Source organism: Hyaena hyaena, unplaced genomic scaffold (genome assembly GCF_003009895.1).
Source record: "Hyaena hyaena isolate Hyena2069 unplaced genomic scaffold, ASM300989v1 scaffold_5, whole genome shotgun sequence".
Lineage (NCBI taxonomy): Eukaryota > Metazoa > Chordata > Mammalia > Carnivora > Hyaenidae > Hyaena > Hyaena hyaena.
The window spans coordinates 7,516,605-7,535,256 of NW_024080637.1; the positions used below are offsets into that span (position 1 = coordinate 7,516,605).

Below are 18,652 nucleotides of genomic sequence, written 5' to 3' on the forward strand. Positions count from 1 at the left end.
AACTTGAATCAATCTTTGGCATGACATATCATAGTGAAACTGGCAAAATATAAGGATAAAGAGAGGATTCTGAAAGCAGCTGGGGATAAAAGGGCCCTAACATACAAAGGGAGACACATCAGGGTAGTTGCAGACCTATCTACTGAAACTTGGCAGGCCAGAAAGGAATGGCAGGAAATGTGACGAACAGGAAAAGTATGCAGCCAAGAATCCTTTATCCAGCAGGCCTCTCATTCAGAATAGAAGGAGAGATAAAGGTTTTCTCAAACAAACAAAAATTGAAGGAATTCATCACCACTAAACCAGCCCTACAAGAAATCCTAAGGGGGATTCATGAGAGAAATGTTTCAAGGATCACAAAGTACCAGGGACACCACTACAAGCACGAATCCTATAGAGAACACAATGACTCTAAATCCATATTTTTCAATAATAACACTGAATGTAAATGGACTAAATGCTCTAATCAAAAGACATAGGGTATCAGAATGGATTAAAAAACCAAGATTCATCTGTTTGCTATCTACAGGACGCATTTTAGACCTGAGGACACCTTTAAATGGAAAGTGAGGGGATGGAGAAATATATATTATGCTACTGGAAGTCAAAAGAAAGCTGGAGTAGCCATACTTATATCAGACAAACTGATCTGATATAAGTTTAAAGTTAAGGCAGTAACAAGAGATGAAGAAAGACATTATATAATAATTACAGGGTCTATCCACCAGGAAGAGCTAACAATTATAAATGTCTACACACTGAATTCAGAGCACCCAAGTAGATGAAACAATTAATCACAAACATAAGCAATTTTATTAATAAGAATGTGTTAATTGCAGGGGACTTTAATACTCCACTAACAGCAATGGATAGATCAACTAGACAGAAATATCACTAAAGAAACAATGGACTTGAATGACACATTGGACCAGATGGATTTTTCAAATATATTTAGAACTTTACATCGTGAAGCTATGGAATTCATTTTCTTCTAGAGTTCACATGGTACATTCTTCAAGATAGATTACATACTGGGTCACAAAGCAGCCCTCAATAAATTAAAAGAATTGAGATAATACCATGCACACTTTCAGATCACAATGTTATGAAACTTGAAATCAATCACAGGAAAAGGTCTGGAAAACCTCCAAAAACATGGAGGTTAAAGAACACCTTACTAAAGAACGAATGGGCCAATCAGGCAATTAGAGAAGAAATTTTAAAATATATGGAAACAAAAGAAAATGAAAATATAACAATCCAAACTCTATGGGATGCTGCAAAGGCAGTCATAAGAGGAAAATACACTGCAATCTAGGCCTATTTCAAGAAACTAGAAAAAGTACAAATACAAAATCTAACAGCGCACCTAAAGGAATTAGAAGCAGAGTAACAAGAACACCCCAAACCCAGCAGAAGAAGAGAAAAAAATAAAGAGCAAAGCAGAAATAAACAATATAGAATCGAAAAAAACCAGTTGAACAGATCAATGAAAGCAAGAGTTGGTGTTTTGAAAAACTAAACAACATTGATAAACCTCTAGCCAGGCTTCTCAAAAGGAAAAGAGAGAGCACCCAAATAGATAAAATCATGAATGAAAATGGATTTTTTACAACCAGTCCCTCAGAAATACAAGCAATTATCAGGGAATACTATGAAAAATTATATGCCAACAAAATGGACAACCTAGAAGAAATGGACAAATTCCTAAATACACAAAATTCAAATGGGAAGAGAGAGAAAATCTGAACAGACCCACAACTAATAAAGAAATTGAATCAGTTATCAAAAATCTCCCAACAAATAAGAGCCCTGGGCCAGATGGCTTCCCTGGGGAGTTCTACCAGACATTTAAATCAGAGTTAACACCCCTTCTTCTAAAGCTATTCCAAAAAGGAAAACTTCTGGACTAATTCTATAAAGCCAGTATCACTTTGATTCCCAAACCAGACAGAGACCCAGCCAAAAAAGAGAACTACAGGCCAATATCCTTGATGAATATGGATGCAAAAATCCTCCACAAGATACTTGCAAACTGAATTCAACAGCATATAAAAAGAATTATCCATCATGATCAAGTGGGATTCATTCCTGGGATACAAGGCTGGTTCAATATTCGCAAATCAACCAATGTGATACATCACATTAACAGAAGAAAAGATAAAAACCATATGATCCTGTCAATAGATGCAGAAAAAGCATTTGAGAAGATTCAGTATCCTTTCTTAATAAAGACCCTTGAGAGAGTCAGAAGGAGCTTATTTAAACATCATAAAAGCCATTTATGAAAAGTCCACAGCTAATATCATCCTCAATGGGGAAAAAATGAGAGCTTTCCCCCTGAGATCAGGAACACGGAAGGGATGTCCACTCTCACTACTGTTGTTTAACGTAATGCAGGAAGTCCTAGCATCAGCACAATCAGACAACAAAATGAAATAAAAGGGATTCAAATTGGCAAAAAAGAAATCAACCTTTCACTTTTCACAGTTGACATGATACTCTACATGGAAAACCTGACAGACTCCACCAAAAACCTACTAGAACTCATCTATGAATTCAGCAAATCGCAGGATACAAAATCAATGTACAGAAATTGGTTGCATTTCTATACACCAATAATGAAGCAACAAAAAGAGAAATCAAGAAACCTATCCCATTCACAACTGCACCAAAATACATAAATTATCTAGGAATAAATCTAACCAAAGATGTAAAAGATCTGTATGATGAGAACTATAGAAAACTTATGAAGGAAATTGAAGAAGACACAAAGAAATGGAAATATATTCCATGCTCATGGATTGGAAGAATTAATATTGTTAAAATGTCAATACTACTCAAAGCAATCTACACATTCAATGCAATCCTAATCAAAATTGCACATTCTTCTCAAAGCTAGAACAAACAATCCTAACATTTGTTTTTTTTTTTGTTTTGTTTTTGTTTTTATGGTTTAAATGGTAAATTTTATGTTATTTGTTTACTGCACTTTTTTTTTATATTATTTTTTTTTTTTACAAATAGTTTATTGTCAAATTAGTTTCTACATAACACTCAGTGCTCATCCCCAAAGTGCCCTCCTTCATGCCCATCCCCCCCTCCCCCCCACATCCATCAGTCCTCAGTTTTTGTCAGCATTCAAGAGTCTCTCATGGTTTGCCTCTCTCCCTTTCCCCCACCATTTCCGCCCTTCTTCTCCCCCTTGGTCCTCCGTCAAGTTCCTCCTAATCCTCCTATACGTGCAAACATATGGTATTTGTCCTTCTCTGCCTGACTTATTTCGCTCAGCATAACACCCTCAAGGTCCATCCATGTTGCTACACATGGCCAGATTTCATTGTTTCTCATTGCCATGTAGTATTCCATGGTATAGATAAACCACATCTTCTTGATCCATTCATCTGTTGATGGACACTTAGGCTCTTTCCATGTTTTAGCTATTGTGGAGAGTGCTGCTATGAACATTGGGGTACATGTGCTCCTATGCCTCAGCATTTCTGTATCCCTTGGGTAAATTCCTAGCAGTGCTATTGCTGGGTCATAAGGGAGTTCTATTGTTAGTTTCCTGAGGAACCTCCACACTGTTTTCCAGAGGGGCTGTACCAGTTTACATTCCCACCAACAGTGCAGGAGGGTGCCCGTTTCTCCACATCCTCGCCAGCATCTAGAGTTCTCTGATTTGCTCATTTTAGCCACTCTGACTGGCGTGAGGTGGTATCTCAGTGTGGTTTTGATTTGTATTTCCCTGATGAGGAGGGATACTGAGCATCGTTTCATGTGTCTGTTGGCCATCTGGATGTCCTCTTTGCAATCCTAACATTTGTATGAAATCACAAAAGACCCCAAATAGCCAAAGTAATATTCAAGAAAAAGACCAAAACGGGAGGCATCACCATCCCAGACTTTAGCCTCTACTACAAAGCTGTCATCATCAAGACAGTATGGTCTTTGCACAAAGACCAATGGAATAGAATAGACACATAGACCAGACACATAGACACAGACACATAGACCAATGGAATAAAATAAAGAACCCAGAATTAGACCCACAAATGTATGGCCAACTAATCTTTGACAAAGCAGGAAAGAGTATCCAATGGAAAAAAGACAGCCTCCTTAACAGATTGTGCTGGAGGAAGGGAACAGCAACATGCAGAAGAGTGAAACTAGACCATTTTCTTACACCATACACAAAAATAAACTCAAAATGGATGAAAGACCTAAATGTGAGAAAGGAAACCATCAAAACCTTAGAGGAGAAAGCAGAAACCAACTTCCTTGACCTCAGCCGCAGCAATTTCTTACTTGACACATCTCCAAAGGCAAGGGAATCAAGAGCAAAAATGAACCATTGGGACCTCATCAAAAAAAACCCTTCTGCACGGCAAAGGAAACAATCAACAAAACTAATAGGCAACCAATGGAACAGAAAAAGATAGTTGCAAATGACATAGCAGATAAAGGGCTAGAATCCAAAATCTATAAGGAACTCACCAAACTCCACACCCAAAAACCAAATAATCCAGTGAAGAAATGGGCAGAAGACATGAAGAGACACTTCTCCAAAAAGGACTTCCAGATGGCCAACAGACACATGAAACAATGCTCAACATCACTCATCATCAGGGATATACACATCAAAACCACAATGAGGTACACTGAGTTACCACTTCACACATGTCAGAGTGGCTAAAATGAACATATCAGGAGACTATAGATCCTGGGGAGGATGTGGAGAAACAAGCACCTACACTGTTGGTGGGAATGTAAACTGGTGCAGCCTCTGGAAAACAGTGTGGAGGTTCCTCAAAAAATTAACAATAGAACTCCCCTATGGCCCAGCAGTAACACTACTAGGAATTTACCCAAGGGATACAGGAGTGCTGATGCATAGAGGCACATGTACCCCAATGTTAATAACAGCACTTTCAACAATAGCCAAAACATGGAAAGAGCCTAAGTGTCCACAAACTGATGAATGGATCAAGAAAATGTGGTATATTTATGCAATAGAATATTACATGGCAATAAGAAAGAATGAAATCTGGCCATTTGTAGCAACGTGGATGGAACTCGAGGGTGTTATGCTAAGTGAAATTAAGTCAGGCAGAGGAGGACAGATACCATATGTTTTCACTCATAATGTGGAACAGGAGAAACTTAACAGAGAACCATGGGGGAGAGGAAGGGGAAAAAAATCATTAAGGAGAGGGAGGGAGGCAAACCGTAAGAGACTCTTAAATACTGAGAACAAACTGAGGGTTGATGGAGGTGGGGGAGAGGGTGAAAGGGGTGATGGGGATGAAGGAAGCACTTGTTGGGATGAGCACTGGGTGTTATATGGAAACCAACTTGACAATAAACTATATAAAAAAAAAAAAGAGCTTAGACTCTAGAAATACATTGCCTAGGTTTAAATCAGCTTTTCCACTAGTTTATTGATTTGGGGCAAGTTACTCTGTCCTGTTATTTTTCACTTTTATAAAACTTAAATAAAATATGTTATATATTTATATATTCCACTTATATAAAGTATAAAAATGGACATGAGAATTAAATGAGGGATACTTAGAACAGTGCCCAGAACTTAGCACTGCATAAATGTTTGTTGATGTTGTAATTCAGAAAACATCAAAGACAGAGCTTGCAGAAGTGAGAAGGAATTAAAGACGTCTAGGAAAAGCAAACAGTCCAGGTTAATTTAAACATTTGTTCTCATTTCTGCATCTCCACATCCAAAACCCAGCTAGATATAAATGCTAACACAGATCCTCACCTGTGGTAGGTAATTAATAAATCTTCATCTTGCCATATCTCTTTCCTTTTGTCTTCTCCTCATAGTTCTGGTTTATTCTTTGCCTGACTTTCTGTAGCAGGTGAACATTTACACTTCAATAATTTCTATTCAGGCTACCAATCAAGTTATCAACATCTGTAAGATCTGTAAGTTTGCACCATAACTATTTGCGTTATCACATTATCTGTCTCTTGTATGCTTCAGAAGGGCAATGTTTTCTTGTATATGCTAGCCCTAGATCCCAAACTCAGCTGTGCAGGAGAAGCTCTTGGCAGAACTTAAAAGTATATAAGTTGTTGGGCTCAACAAGACATAGGGGAGAGAATTTCCAAGGAAGGACAGGAGTATATACATTTTTTAAAGCTACAGGAGATTCTATATCAGCACATCACATAGACATAATGTTTGAGAGTTAATTACTTACAGCACCTAATGATAAAGTGGTCATACTATAAGCATTTGTTGAATTTTCATGGACTGAAAAATGGAAGATCAGGACCTAAAACTAGGTTGAAACCATAATGGAAAGGCACTAAATGCCAGGCTTAATTTGCAAAAAAGGCCAAACTAAATCACTGACCTCCAGCTTCAAAACAACAATCTCTTGTAAGGAACTTTATCTTAAATTGCTTTCATGCCCTTTCAGGAGATCACAGACATTAATATGCATTTTCAAAAATTGGAAATAGCTAATAATAAGCTAAAGTGAAATTTTACTTATTCATTGTATTTATTTATTTTTAAAGTTTATTTTGAGAGAAAGAGAGAGAGAGAGGGTAAGAGATGTGGGGGAGTGACAGAGAGAAAAGGAAAGAGAGAATCCCAAGCAGGCTCCATGCTGTCAGCACAAAGTCCAATGCGGGGCTCGAACTCATGAACCATGAGATCATGACCTGAGCCGAAATCAAGAGTCAAATGCTTAACTGACTGAGCCACCCAGGCACCCACTTATTCATTTTAAATAGTGTTCAGTAAAGGTTAATGCAATATATGTGAAAGCACATTATAAACTAAAATAAAATAAGATACTATTATTTGGGCACTAATAATTTAAAACTCTAAGTTTTAATGTGATTTTTCTAATTTAAAAATCTGAAAGTAATTCATGATTTTAAACTGACAATAAATAAAATATTCGCTTCAAATGCTTAAATCTTTTTTTCTTTCTTTTTTTTAAATTTTTAACGTTTTATCTATTTCTAAGAGAGAGAGACACAGGGTGAGCAGGCGAGGCTCAGAGAGAGAGGGAGACACAGAATCTGAAACAGGCTCCAGGCTCTGAGCTAGCTGTCAGCACAGAGCCCGACGCGGGGCTCAAACTGACAAACCGTGAAATCATGACTTGAGCCTAGGTTGGACGCCCAACCAACTGAGCCACCCAGTTTTTTTTTCTATTACAGGTACTGTTATGGCAACTAAAACAGATCTGGACAAGTTAAAATTGGAAACCATATCATGAAGCTTAATTTTAAAGCTAATTCTCCAATACTGTGTTTCCACCAAAGTAACAGTATCTTACAATTAAACTAATGCCATTTATAGAAGAGAATCTTACACTTTCCCCACTCCTTCATAAGTCAGTATGTTTTGGAAACACTTGACCATTTTCTGATTTATGTAGAATCCTATTGCAATTTGTTATCCAAGTAACCAGGGTCAAAATATTTAAACTACTCAGGGCTATCATCCTGACATATTATCCAGGAGTCTGAATTCTTTCTTGAGCTACAGCTAATATCTATGTGTCAGATTTGGATATACTTGAAGTATATCCAAATCCTCAATATATAGCAGGTAAACATTTACACTTCAATAATTCCTCAACCCTATTCAGGCTACCAATCAAGTCATCAAGATTTGTAAACCTTTCCCCCAAAATGCTACCCCACCATTAACATTATTCCTAATGACTGATGATAAAAGGAAAATTTTACCAACAGTGTAGACTAAAATATTGGAGAGGGTATTCAAAGGATACTGTAGAAGGTATGACACTCTTTGAAGTATTTAAAAATTGAGTAAATTCTATCTTCCTGGGTTTTTTTTTTTTTAATGTTTATTTATTTTTGAGGAAGAGAGGGGCAGAGAGAGAGGGAGACGCAGAATCGGAAGCAGGCTCCAGGCTCTGAGCTGTCAGCACAGAGCCTGATGTGGGGCTCAAACTCACGAACCATGAGATCATGACCTGAGCCAAAGTTGGGCACTTAACCCACTGAGCCACTTAGGTTCCCCCTTCCTGGAGTATTTTAGGTTAGCTTTTTAGTGCTAGGGGAAATAAGTAGATGACCTGTTGAGACTGACAAAATTGTTTACATTTAATTTTTAAAACTCCAGTGTTGACAAGATTATAAAAAAGAAGTACTCTCACACTCTGCTGCTGAGAATATACATTGAAATAGTCTTTTCTGAAAAAAAATTTGGCAATGTCTACCAATTTTTATGATATACTATCCTTTGACACAGTGAGGCCATTGTTTTGGATTTACCCTGAGTATACATACAAAAGTATACAAAGACACAGGATGCTTATTACAGCATTGTTTATAATAGCAAAATTGACATCACATATATGTCTAGTAGGTATGGCTAGGTAAATTTCTTATAATGAGAATACCATGCAGGCATTAAAAAGAATAAAGAATATCTATAAATGATAATATAAAAAGATTTAAAGATGTAAGTAAAGCTGTCTACAATGTTGTAACTATACATATATAATACATGCATAATGAAAAGTTGTGGGGTGCTTAGGTGGCTCAGTCAGTTAACCCAACGCCTGATTTGGGCTCAGGTCATGATCTCATGGTTCATGGGATGGAGCCCTGGGATGGAGCCCATGGAATTCTCTCTCCCTTTGCTCTCTGTCCCTACCCCACTCATGTGCATGTACTCTCTCTCTCTAAAAATACATAAACACTTAAAAGAGAAAGATTGTATATAGCCAAGAAATGGAAATAATACACATGTCCACCTATAGATGAATGGATAAAGATAGAGTATACACACACACACACACAATGGAATATTACTCAGGCATAAAACAGGATGAGATGCTGCCATTTGTAACAATATGGATGGACCTAGAAGGTTAAGTAAAATAAGTTAGAGAAAGACAAATACCATATGATTCTACTTATGTATGGAATATGAAAAACAAAACAGATTAATGGATAAACAAAAAACAGAGTTAGATCCATAAATACCAAGAACAAACTGGTGGTGCCAGAGGAAGGGAGTAGGAAGATGGGCTAAATGGGTGAAGGAGAGTGGAAGACAGTAATGAGTAAGTGGAAGACAATGGAATGAGTATGTCATGGGGATAAAAGATACAGCATAGGGAATATAGTCAATGGCACTATGATAGCATTAAAGGATGACAGATGGTACCTATACTTGTGTTGAGTATTGCATAATGTGTAGACTTGTCCAACCACTATGTGGCACACCTAAAATTAATCTAACATTCTGTGAAAGTATACTTCAATAACAAAAAAGAAAGATGGTATAAACACACATATAAATATGCACTTGTATAAGCATAACAATTTTGTGCAGAATATAAAAAAAAATTGTAAAAGGGGTTGACTCCAAAAATAGAACTAAGGGTAAGAAGGAAGAGAAAGATGTGTTAAATGTTAAAATTTGTGATCCTGTTATAATATTACAGACAATGACAGTCCTTTGGAGAACTATTTGGCAGTTTCTTACAAAGTTAAACATACACCTGCCTTCTGACTGAGCAATTTTACTCTGGGTTATTAACCCAAGAGAAATGCAAAAGGTGTGTCCACAAATAGATTTGTACAAAAATGCTCATAGCATCCTTATTTTTAATGGCCTCAAGCAGGAAGAAACTCAAACATCCATCAACAGGAGAATGGATAAACAAACTGGTATACAGAATACTATTTAGCAATAAAAAAGAATGAACTGCTGACACAAAAAAATTTGGATCAGTCTTAGCCTGACTGAGGGGGAAGAGTCTGGAGAATGGGGAAGATGTTTGAGGGAAGTCAATGTTCATCTATGTTGTAGCATCTGTCAATAATTTATGGTGTACGAATATTCTATTGTATGAATATACCACATTTTGTTCATTCATTCATCAGTTGATGATTGACATCTAGGTTATTTTCACTTTTTTGGCCATTATAAATAATGCTGCTATAAACAAATTGTGTTTTTGTGAGAACTGTGTATTTTATTACATGAAAATTATACCTCAATTTTAAGACTATGGATATGACAATCATATTGTTACTATATAACATGATTTCTGAGTGAATAACAGAACAAAAATATCTCAGAAAGGCAAACACAGTTAATTATAATAAAAATATGTTCCTTCAGAGGAGAAAAAAGTTATGTGTCAATAAGAACAATTAACCTGAGGAGCACCTGGGTAACTCAATTGGTTAAACATCTGACTCTTCATTTCAGCTCAGGTCATGATCTCATGGTTTGTGGGTTCAAGCCCCACACTGGGTTCTGTACTTACAAAGTGGAGCCTGCTTGGGATTCTCTATCTCCCTTTGTCTCTGTTCTCCCCCCAACCCAAATAAATAAATAAATAAATAAACATTTTTAACACACAACCTGAAATGTCACATTCATCTCTGGGATGAAAAAGAAGTTAAAAAAAAAAAAGGAAAATGAAAAAAGAGTTTTTAATAGGAGAGAGAGGAAGCTGACTGAAAGGAGAATTTAAATCACTGTCTCTATTGCAAACTGCTACTTTTTGTCTTTTCAAAAATTTAGTTCCAGTATAGTTAACACATGGTGTTATATTAGTTAGAAGTATACAATATAATAATTCAACAATTCTATACATTACTCAGTGTTCACCAATATTAGTTTACTCTTGCCACACCTGGATGGCTCAGTCATTTAAGTGTCTGACTCTTGATTTCGACTCAGGTCATGATCTCACAGTTTGTGTGATTGAGCCCTGCTATCAGCACAGAGCCTGCTTCAGATTCTCTCTCTCCCTCTCTCTCTGTCTCTGCCTCTCTCCTGCTCGGTCTCTCCTTCTCTCCTTTCTCTCAAAATAAAATAAACTTTTAAAAAAAGATTACTCTTAATCCCCTTCACCTATTTCACCCCCACCCCCACCCCACCTACCCTCTAGTACCCATCTGTTTGTCCTCTATAGTTAAAAGTCTCTTTGTGGTGTTTTTCTTTGTTCATTTGTTTTTTCTTAAATTCGACATGAGTGAAATTATATATTTGTCTTTCTCTGACTAACTTATTTCACTTAGCAGTATGCCCTATAGATCCATTGTTGCAAATGGCAAGATTCCATTCTTTTTTGTCTGAGAGAGAGAGAGAGGGAGGGAGGGAGGGAGAGTACATCTTTATCCTGCTTCCATAATTTAGCTCTTGTAAATAAAACTGCAATAAACATAGAGATGCATTTATCTTTTCAAGTTAGTGTTTCAGTCTCTTACAGGCAGCATGTAGATGGGTCTTGCCTTTTTATTCATTCCGTCATCATCATTCCATTGGATTGGAGTGTTTAGTCCATTTACATTTAAAGTAATTATTATAGGTATATACTTACTGTAATTTTGTTACTTATTTATGTTTTTGTAGTTCTTCTCTGTTCTTTTCTTCTCTTGCTCTCTTCTCTCATGGTTTGCTGGCTTGCTTTAGTGATATACTTAGATTCTTTTTTCTTTATTTTTTGCATTATGTATTACTGGATTTTGATTTGTGGTTACTATTAGGTTTATATATAACATTTTATGCATACAGCACTGCATATTACGTTGATAGTCATTTAAGTTTGAACCTATTATTTAATCTCCCCACTCCCACATTTTAAGTATAGGGTGTCATAATTTATGTCCTTTATTCTGTGAATCTCTTGACTTATTTTTATAGATATACTTATTTTTACTGCTTTTATGCTTCCTACTTTTCTTACTCCTACTTATGGTCTTTCCTTTCTACTCAGAGTCCCCTTTAACATTTCCTGTAGGACTGGTTTAATGGTCATGAATTCCTTTAACTTTTGTTTGTCTGGAAAATTCTTTCTCTCTCCTTCTATTTTGAAGATAGCCTTGCTGGATAGAATATTCTTGGTTGCAGGTTTTCTTCTTTCAGCACTTTGAATATGGCATTTCCTTCTGGCCTGCAAAGTTTATGCTAAAAAATCAGCCAACAGCCTTATGGGATTCCCCCTATATATAATGGTTTTCTTTTTTCTTGATGCTTTTAAAATTCTCTCTGTATCACTACTTTTTGTATTTTAATTACTACATGTCTTGAAGTGGACCTCCTTGGATTGATTTTGTTGAGGCCTCTCTGTGCTTCCTGGATCTGGATTTCTGTTTCCTTCCCCAGATTTGGAAAGTTTTCAGCTATTATTTCTTCAAATACATTTTCTGTCCCCTTTTCTCTCTCTTCTCCACTGGGACCCCTAAAATGCAAATGTTATTATGCTTGATGGAGTCACTGAGTTCCCTATTTTCATTTATTATTTTTTTTCTCTCTCCTGTTCAGCTTGATTGCTTTCTATTACTCTGTACTCCAGGTTGCTAATCCATTCTTCTGCTTCTCTAGTCTACTGTTGATTCCATCTACTGTGTTTTTAATTTCAGTTATTGAGTTATTCATCTCTGATGGGTTCTTTTTTATGTTTTCTATCTCTGTTGAGGGTCTCACTGAGGTCCTCACTCTTTTCCCAAGGCCAGTGAGTATTTTTATGACCATTACTTTAATTCTCTATCAGGCATCCTACTTACTTATCTCTGTTTTGTTTGGCTCTCTTGCTGTGATTTTATCTTGTTCTTTCATTTGGGACATATTCTTTTATCTCCTTATTTTGTCTAACTCTCTGTATCTATGTGTTAGGAAAGTCAGCTGTGTCTCCTGCTCTTGAAAGTAGTAGCCTTATGAAGAAGAGGTCCTGTAGTGCCCTGCAATGTAATGTTCCCTGTTCACCTGAACCTGACACTTCAGGGGTGCCTTCTATGTGTGTTGCTTGCATCCTACTATTGTGCCTGAGCCGCTTTTACCTTCAGTCCAGTCCTCTGCAATGGCTCTCTCTACCTGCTGCAGATAGGGTTTGGTCCCTGTGTTGTTAGTGGGCCAGTCTAGAGGCACCTTGGGCTTGAGTAAGTCAGATTGAGCATTTTCCAGAGATGTAGTAACACCAAACATCAGGGCACTGGCACTTTTCCTGTGTTGTCCCCTGAGAAGCTTTCATTGGTGGGCAGGTCCTGTAGTGAGACCAGATGTCTGCCGCCAGCCCACAACTGAAACTACAGCTGGATTAGTATATATGATTATTTTCCCTTTTCCCCAGGGCAGGAATCACTTTGGAGTGGTGCGGACCCCTCTTGGGGCTTTTTGCACACTGCCAGGCTTGTGGCACTGCTTTGGGTTGACTCCAGCCAAAGGTATATAGGAAGAGACTAGTCCACAGGAGATGTGGAGGCAGGGCATGTAGTAGCAGCAAAGTCTATGCTGGTCCACTGCAGGAGGAGACCTGCAACTGCCCCATAAAACTCCTACTGATGCCAGCCAGGTTGGAGGATGGCAAATCTGTGGAGGCTAGACATGCTTTTAGCAAGCTAAGTGGAGAGTGTTGGCATTATGCTGTTTCCCATACATGTCCATGTGTCTAGGCTGAGGGGTAGAGGAGGCAAATGGCAACTGCTACCTCTTTTGTTCTTGGAGAAGCCTCCCAAAGATCCCTGTCCTTCTAGCACACGCTCTGAGATCAGTGTACAAATCTCCCTCCTGTATATACCAGGTGTTTTTCAGACCACTGTTTCTATGCTGTATCTCCACAGGCATGTTATATTGTGCTATCTCTTTAAGGGCAGGGACTCAGTTTCCCATGACCAACCCAGTTCTCCCAGAGCTGAGCCCACAGATTTTTAAAATTCCAGCCCTGATGATTCTAAGAACTTGCAAAATTTGACCCCTCTGGTTTTCAAAGCCAAACAGTATGGGAATTTGTCTTCGCCATACAGAAATCCCATGCCTGAGGTGCCTGTTTCTCTCCCCTCTCTGAACCTGCCATGTCCCTCCCTCCTGTGGACAGCCCCACAGGTCTCTTTAGCTCCCAAACACATCTTCCCACTTCCTATGCTCTTCTATGTGCCCTCTTCTCTATGTTTAGCTGTGGAGAGTATGTTCTGTCAGTCTTCAAGTCATTTTCTGGGTTATTTACATCAAGGTAGGTGTTATCTACTTGTATCCATGGGACAAAGTGAACTTGGGATCTTTCTGCTTCACCATCTTCTCCAGAAATGCAAACTATAACTCTATGGGGCCTCAATGACCATACCACAGAAATAGTTACTATCAGACTTCTTTATGTCTCATTAGCAAAAAGTCAACATTGATGTAAGACCTAACTCTTTGAAGGGATAAAGGAAAGAGTTTAATCTATTTACCAAAGGGAGAAAAGTAGTTTTAAAATGTCTGTGTAGCATAGGCAACATAATTATATAGAGAAATTGATGCCTTGAGGCTGTCATACTAGAAGAAAAAAATTACTTTCTCTATAAATTAAAGAATGTTCTTTTCCTGAAATAGTTATAAATTTTCCATATTGTGATACAAACAATGACTTTATTACCAGCTACAAACAGCTGGTCCATTATGGCATCCTTTTACAGAAATTCTAGGAGGAGAATACTAGCAGTTATTTTTTTCTACCCCATTTTGGGAACTCTGCTATATACTTCACATATCCATATTTCCTAATTTAATCCACAGAACAACCCTGTAAGGTAGATATAGGTTGTTTATTTATTCCCATTGTACATATTAAAAACAACAACAAAAACTAGGAGGAACAAGCTGTATACTGAAAAGAATGAAGAGGCTAAAATCAAATCCAAGACTTCACTCATACAGAACACACACCTGCAACTGAGGTACATCAACCTTTCCATTCACAGCCACTGCTTCTAAAAGTTAATCTGCACTATTGTTGCTACTTCCCCACTTCTATTTCTTTCTGCATTCCCATGTGTTTCTATGCAAAACATTTCAGTAAAATTGTTCCAGTACTTCCAATGACTTGATAATAGCCATGGGGTTTACAAATATTTTGGAAGTGCTTAGAAATATGCTGTTGTAAAAAATCCCTTACATTATACATAAAATGGCATAACATTATTTGAAGGTAGATTGTAGTTAAATTAAAGATGTATGTTGTACATCCTAGAGCAACCACTAAGAAATAAGAAAAAGAAAGAATTCAACAGAAAAGAGAAAACAAAATACTAAAAATCACTCAATGAATAAAAAGATAGCATGAAAAAGAGAAAAGAACCAAAGAACAAACAAGACAAAATAAATAACAAGGTGGCACTAAACTATAGTTTTGCTGCAACTATCTATGTGTGCACGTTTGTCTACCTGCATCTGACTCTCTGTCTACAAGTATCTATTTACTAGATTATAAGCTTACTAACTTTAAGAGATGAAGAGAAATAAACCAGTTTATTGCTGTAATGAATATATTGTTAAGTCTAACTTCACTATTTTGAAACTTATAAAATATTTAATATGTAAGACATATGAAAAAATACAAAGCTCAGCTATCTTCATAAAAACAAATCCCAGATTTCAGTGCTAAATTATTTTATAAACTTTTTTGTGTAATTTCATTTTACAATTAAGGAAATAAGAGTCAAAGTGCCTAACTAATTGATAACTAATCAAAATAGTCACATGGCCAGTCAGCAGTAAAGCCACAGTAAAATTCTCATTTCATAACATCAAGTCCAGTTCTCCAAGAGAAAAAAAATTTCCCCGTAACACCAACCAAATATACAACAAATAATGTGCTCATTTCAAATTATTCTTATCCCATCTAGCAGGTCTAGCAAGATCTCTATTTGGAAACATTTTAAGTTAAATATTCACTTATTTGAAAAAAATCAAACTTAAAAAATATATGTATGTTGAATTTAGAGTTTCACCTAATTCAAATTCTCATCAGTTACGATTACTGAAATGCACTATACTTACAGGAAAATTAAAAATAACGTGACTAAACAATCACTTAAAGCACTGGCTACCAGGTTCAGAGAATACAATCTTTCATTCAAACCAATGGCTAAACCATTCATACCAAAAATGATAAAAAAAAAAAAAATTAGGAAATGTATGTGTGGTATTACCTGTAGCTCCCAGTGGATGTCCCTTTGAAATCAATCCACCACTAGGATTTATGACCCACTTTCCTCCATAAGTGTTATCTCCCCTATCAACCAGTTTTCCACCTTGTCCTAAAGGAAAAATAATATTCATTAAGATTAAAAATAACATTGGTCCAAACGACATATTTTTTTAAATTTCAATATAGCCAAGATCTTATAGCAAGCATTTCTTAACAGTTCAAACTAACATCAAACTGATATAAGCACTTCTTTTCTTAATTTTTTTTAACATGTATTTATTTTTCAGAGGGCATGGAGGGACAGGGAGAGAGGGAAACACAGAATCCAAAGCAGGCTTCAGGCTCTTAGCTGTCAGCACAGAGCCCGATGCAGGGCTCGAACCCACGAACCATGAGATCATGACCTGAGCCAAAGTAGGATTCTTAACCAACTGAGCCACCCAGGTGCCCCCTGATATAAGCACTACTAAAAGTTACACAATTAATATTGAGTAATAAATATTTATATTTTCAGAATATTTTCTACATGAAACAGAGCTCCTATTAGTTCTTAAGAGTTCTCTGGCTTCCAAAACTGCGGCAAATATAACAGAGATTCAAAGACCCTGAAGAATGGAAGCAGATCCAGTATTATAACTAAAACAATTGCATCTGCTTTAAAAATCCATAATTGTGCCCAATGTTTTAATATTTATTTTCAATTGCACTGTTATATGCTCTGTAAACATTCTTAGCAAACAGAGAGGAGAGTGTGGGACATTAAATGAAGGACAGGGACATGAAATGAAGAGAAGTGGCTGAAAATACTGTTGAGCCATAAACATAAGCTTAAAAGAAAGTGAAAATTACAGGCTTGGTGGCTTCAACATTCCTATCAACTCTCCAGTCACTCTTCTGAGTAGTTAAGGAGTAAATAAAAATCCATGTAGGGTATAAAATATTCTTCCAACTGGTATTTCTGATAATGAAGTGGAATCTCCAAAGAAAGATGGTGGTTATGATACTGTCAGAGGTGGCTAATAGCTTTTATGTACTCACTTTGTGTCAGGTTTTGTTCTAATTATTACATATATTTACATAATTTAATCCTCAACACTATGAAGTACGTATTATCATTCCCATTTTGCAGATGAGGCAACAGACACACAGATGTTAAGTAATTAGCCCAAGGCAACAGCATGGGATTAATCTAGGATTAATCATCAGGCAGCCTGGCTTCATAGCCTGTGTTCTTAGCCAATGTATTTTATTGTCATCAAAAACCAAAGAGTTTCTCTATTGGTAAAATGAAACACACTAATCACAAAAATTTTTTATGATTCGTATTTCTTTTTTTATGATTTTATTTTTAAGTAATCTCTACACCCTACATAGGGCTCAAACTCACAACCCTGAGATCAAAAGTCACATGGTCCTCTGACTGAGACAGCCAGGCGCCCCTATGACTAACACTTCTAATTTCACTTTATTTATTTATTTTTTTAAAGAGATTTTTTTTTTAATGTTTTATTTATTTCTAGGAGAGAGAGAGAGACAGCGTGAGCAGGGGAGGGTCAGAGAGAGAGGGAGATACAGACTCTGAAACAGGCTCCAGGCTCTGAGCTGGCAGTCAGCACAGAGCCCGATGCGGGGCTTGAACCCACGAACCGCGAGATCATGACCTAAGTGAAAGTTGGATTCTTAACCGACTAAGCCACCCAGGCGCCCCACTTCTAATTTCACTTTAAATGTAGGTGGTAGATTAAAAACTATCCACTGAGGCATACTTTTATTTTTTGGTGTTTTTGGCGTTTCTGACATAGAAGCTGATACAAGGCTCTGGTCATAACAGGTATTTTACCTGCTATTACTGCTTTTAGAACTCCTAAATATCTATATCAAGTAAAAGACTGAACACAAACCAAGAAGGGAATAACTCACTGCATGTTTGTTTGTTTGTTTGTTTTATAATATATACAACCCTATTAAGTATTAGATTCCAGTGGCAAGTTATCCTGAGCCCATCAACTAAAAGTGATCCAGAGATGAAAGTACTATAACAACCACTCTTACGGACCACAGATAAGAAAATAAATGGAAAGCAATTGTGTGCCACAAACTGCCCTGGAAAGTAGGGGATACAGCAATAATGAAACAGACAAACATCCCTGTTCTCATGGAGTTATTTACTTCATTGTCAGGAGCAGTGTAAGGAAGAGACAGACAATATGTAATGAAAGTAAGATATATAACAGAGTGGTGGTAAGTGCCATGGGGTGGGGGAAAGGCATGAAAGAGGGTACAGTAAATCTTGGGATCAAAAAGACAGTAAGGAGTTCACATTTTAAATCAAGTTCTGGGAGAAGTCTTCCACTTTGACATTTGGTCAAAGACCTTAAGAGAATAAGGGAGCATATCATATAAATATATGGAACAAAAAAGGCTCTGAGCTAGGAGTAAGTCTGCAGTGTTTGAGGAAAGAGGCCAATGCAGCTGCAGCAAAGTAAAAGAGTCAGAGATGAAGAAGTGAGAGAGATGGGAGAGGGGAGTAAAAGGGAAAGATCATATTTGGCTTTTACTCCTGAATGAGATGATCAGAGGAATGATATTGATTGTTGTATGCTTCTAACAGGACCACAAAAGCTTCATTATAGAGAATAAACTGTAAGGAGACAAGGCAGAAGCAGGAGGGGCAGATATGTGACTACAACAATAATGTAAACGAG

The 18,652-nt window shown here is 37.0% G+C and overlaps 1 protein-coding gene across 1 annotated transcript in view; it reads right to left on the reverse strand.

The window, feature by feature from the left end:
* SCP2 (sterol carrier protein 2) overlaps positions 1-18,652 on the reverse strand; it is a 140,111-nt gene that overhangs the window by 53,688 nt on the left and 67,771 nt on the right. Inside the window, exon 11 of the mRNA XM_039237793.1 lies at positions 15,949-16,056. Coding sequence (XP_039093724.1) covers positions 15,949-16,056 — 108 coding nt within the window. The remainder of the gene's footprint in view (positions 1-15,948; positions 16,057-18,652) is intronic.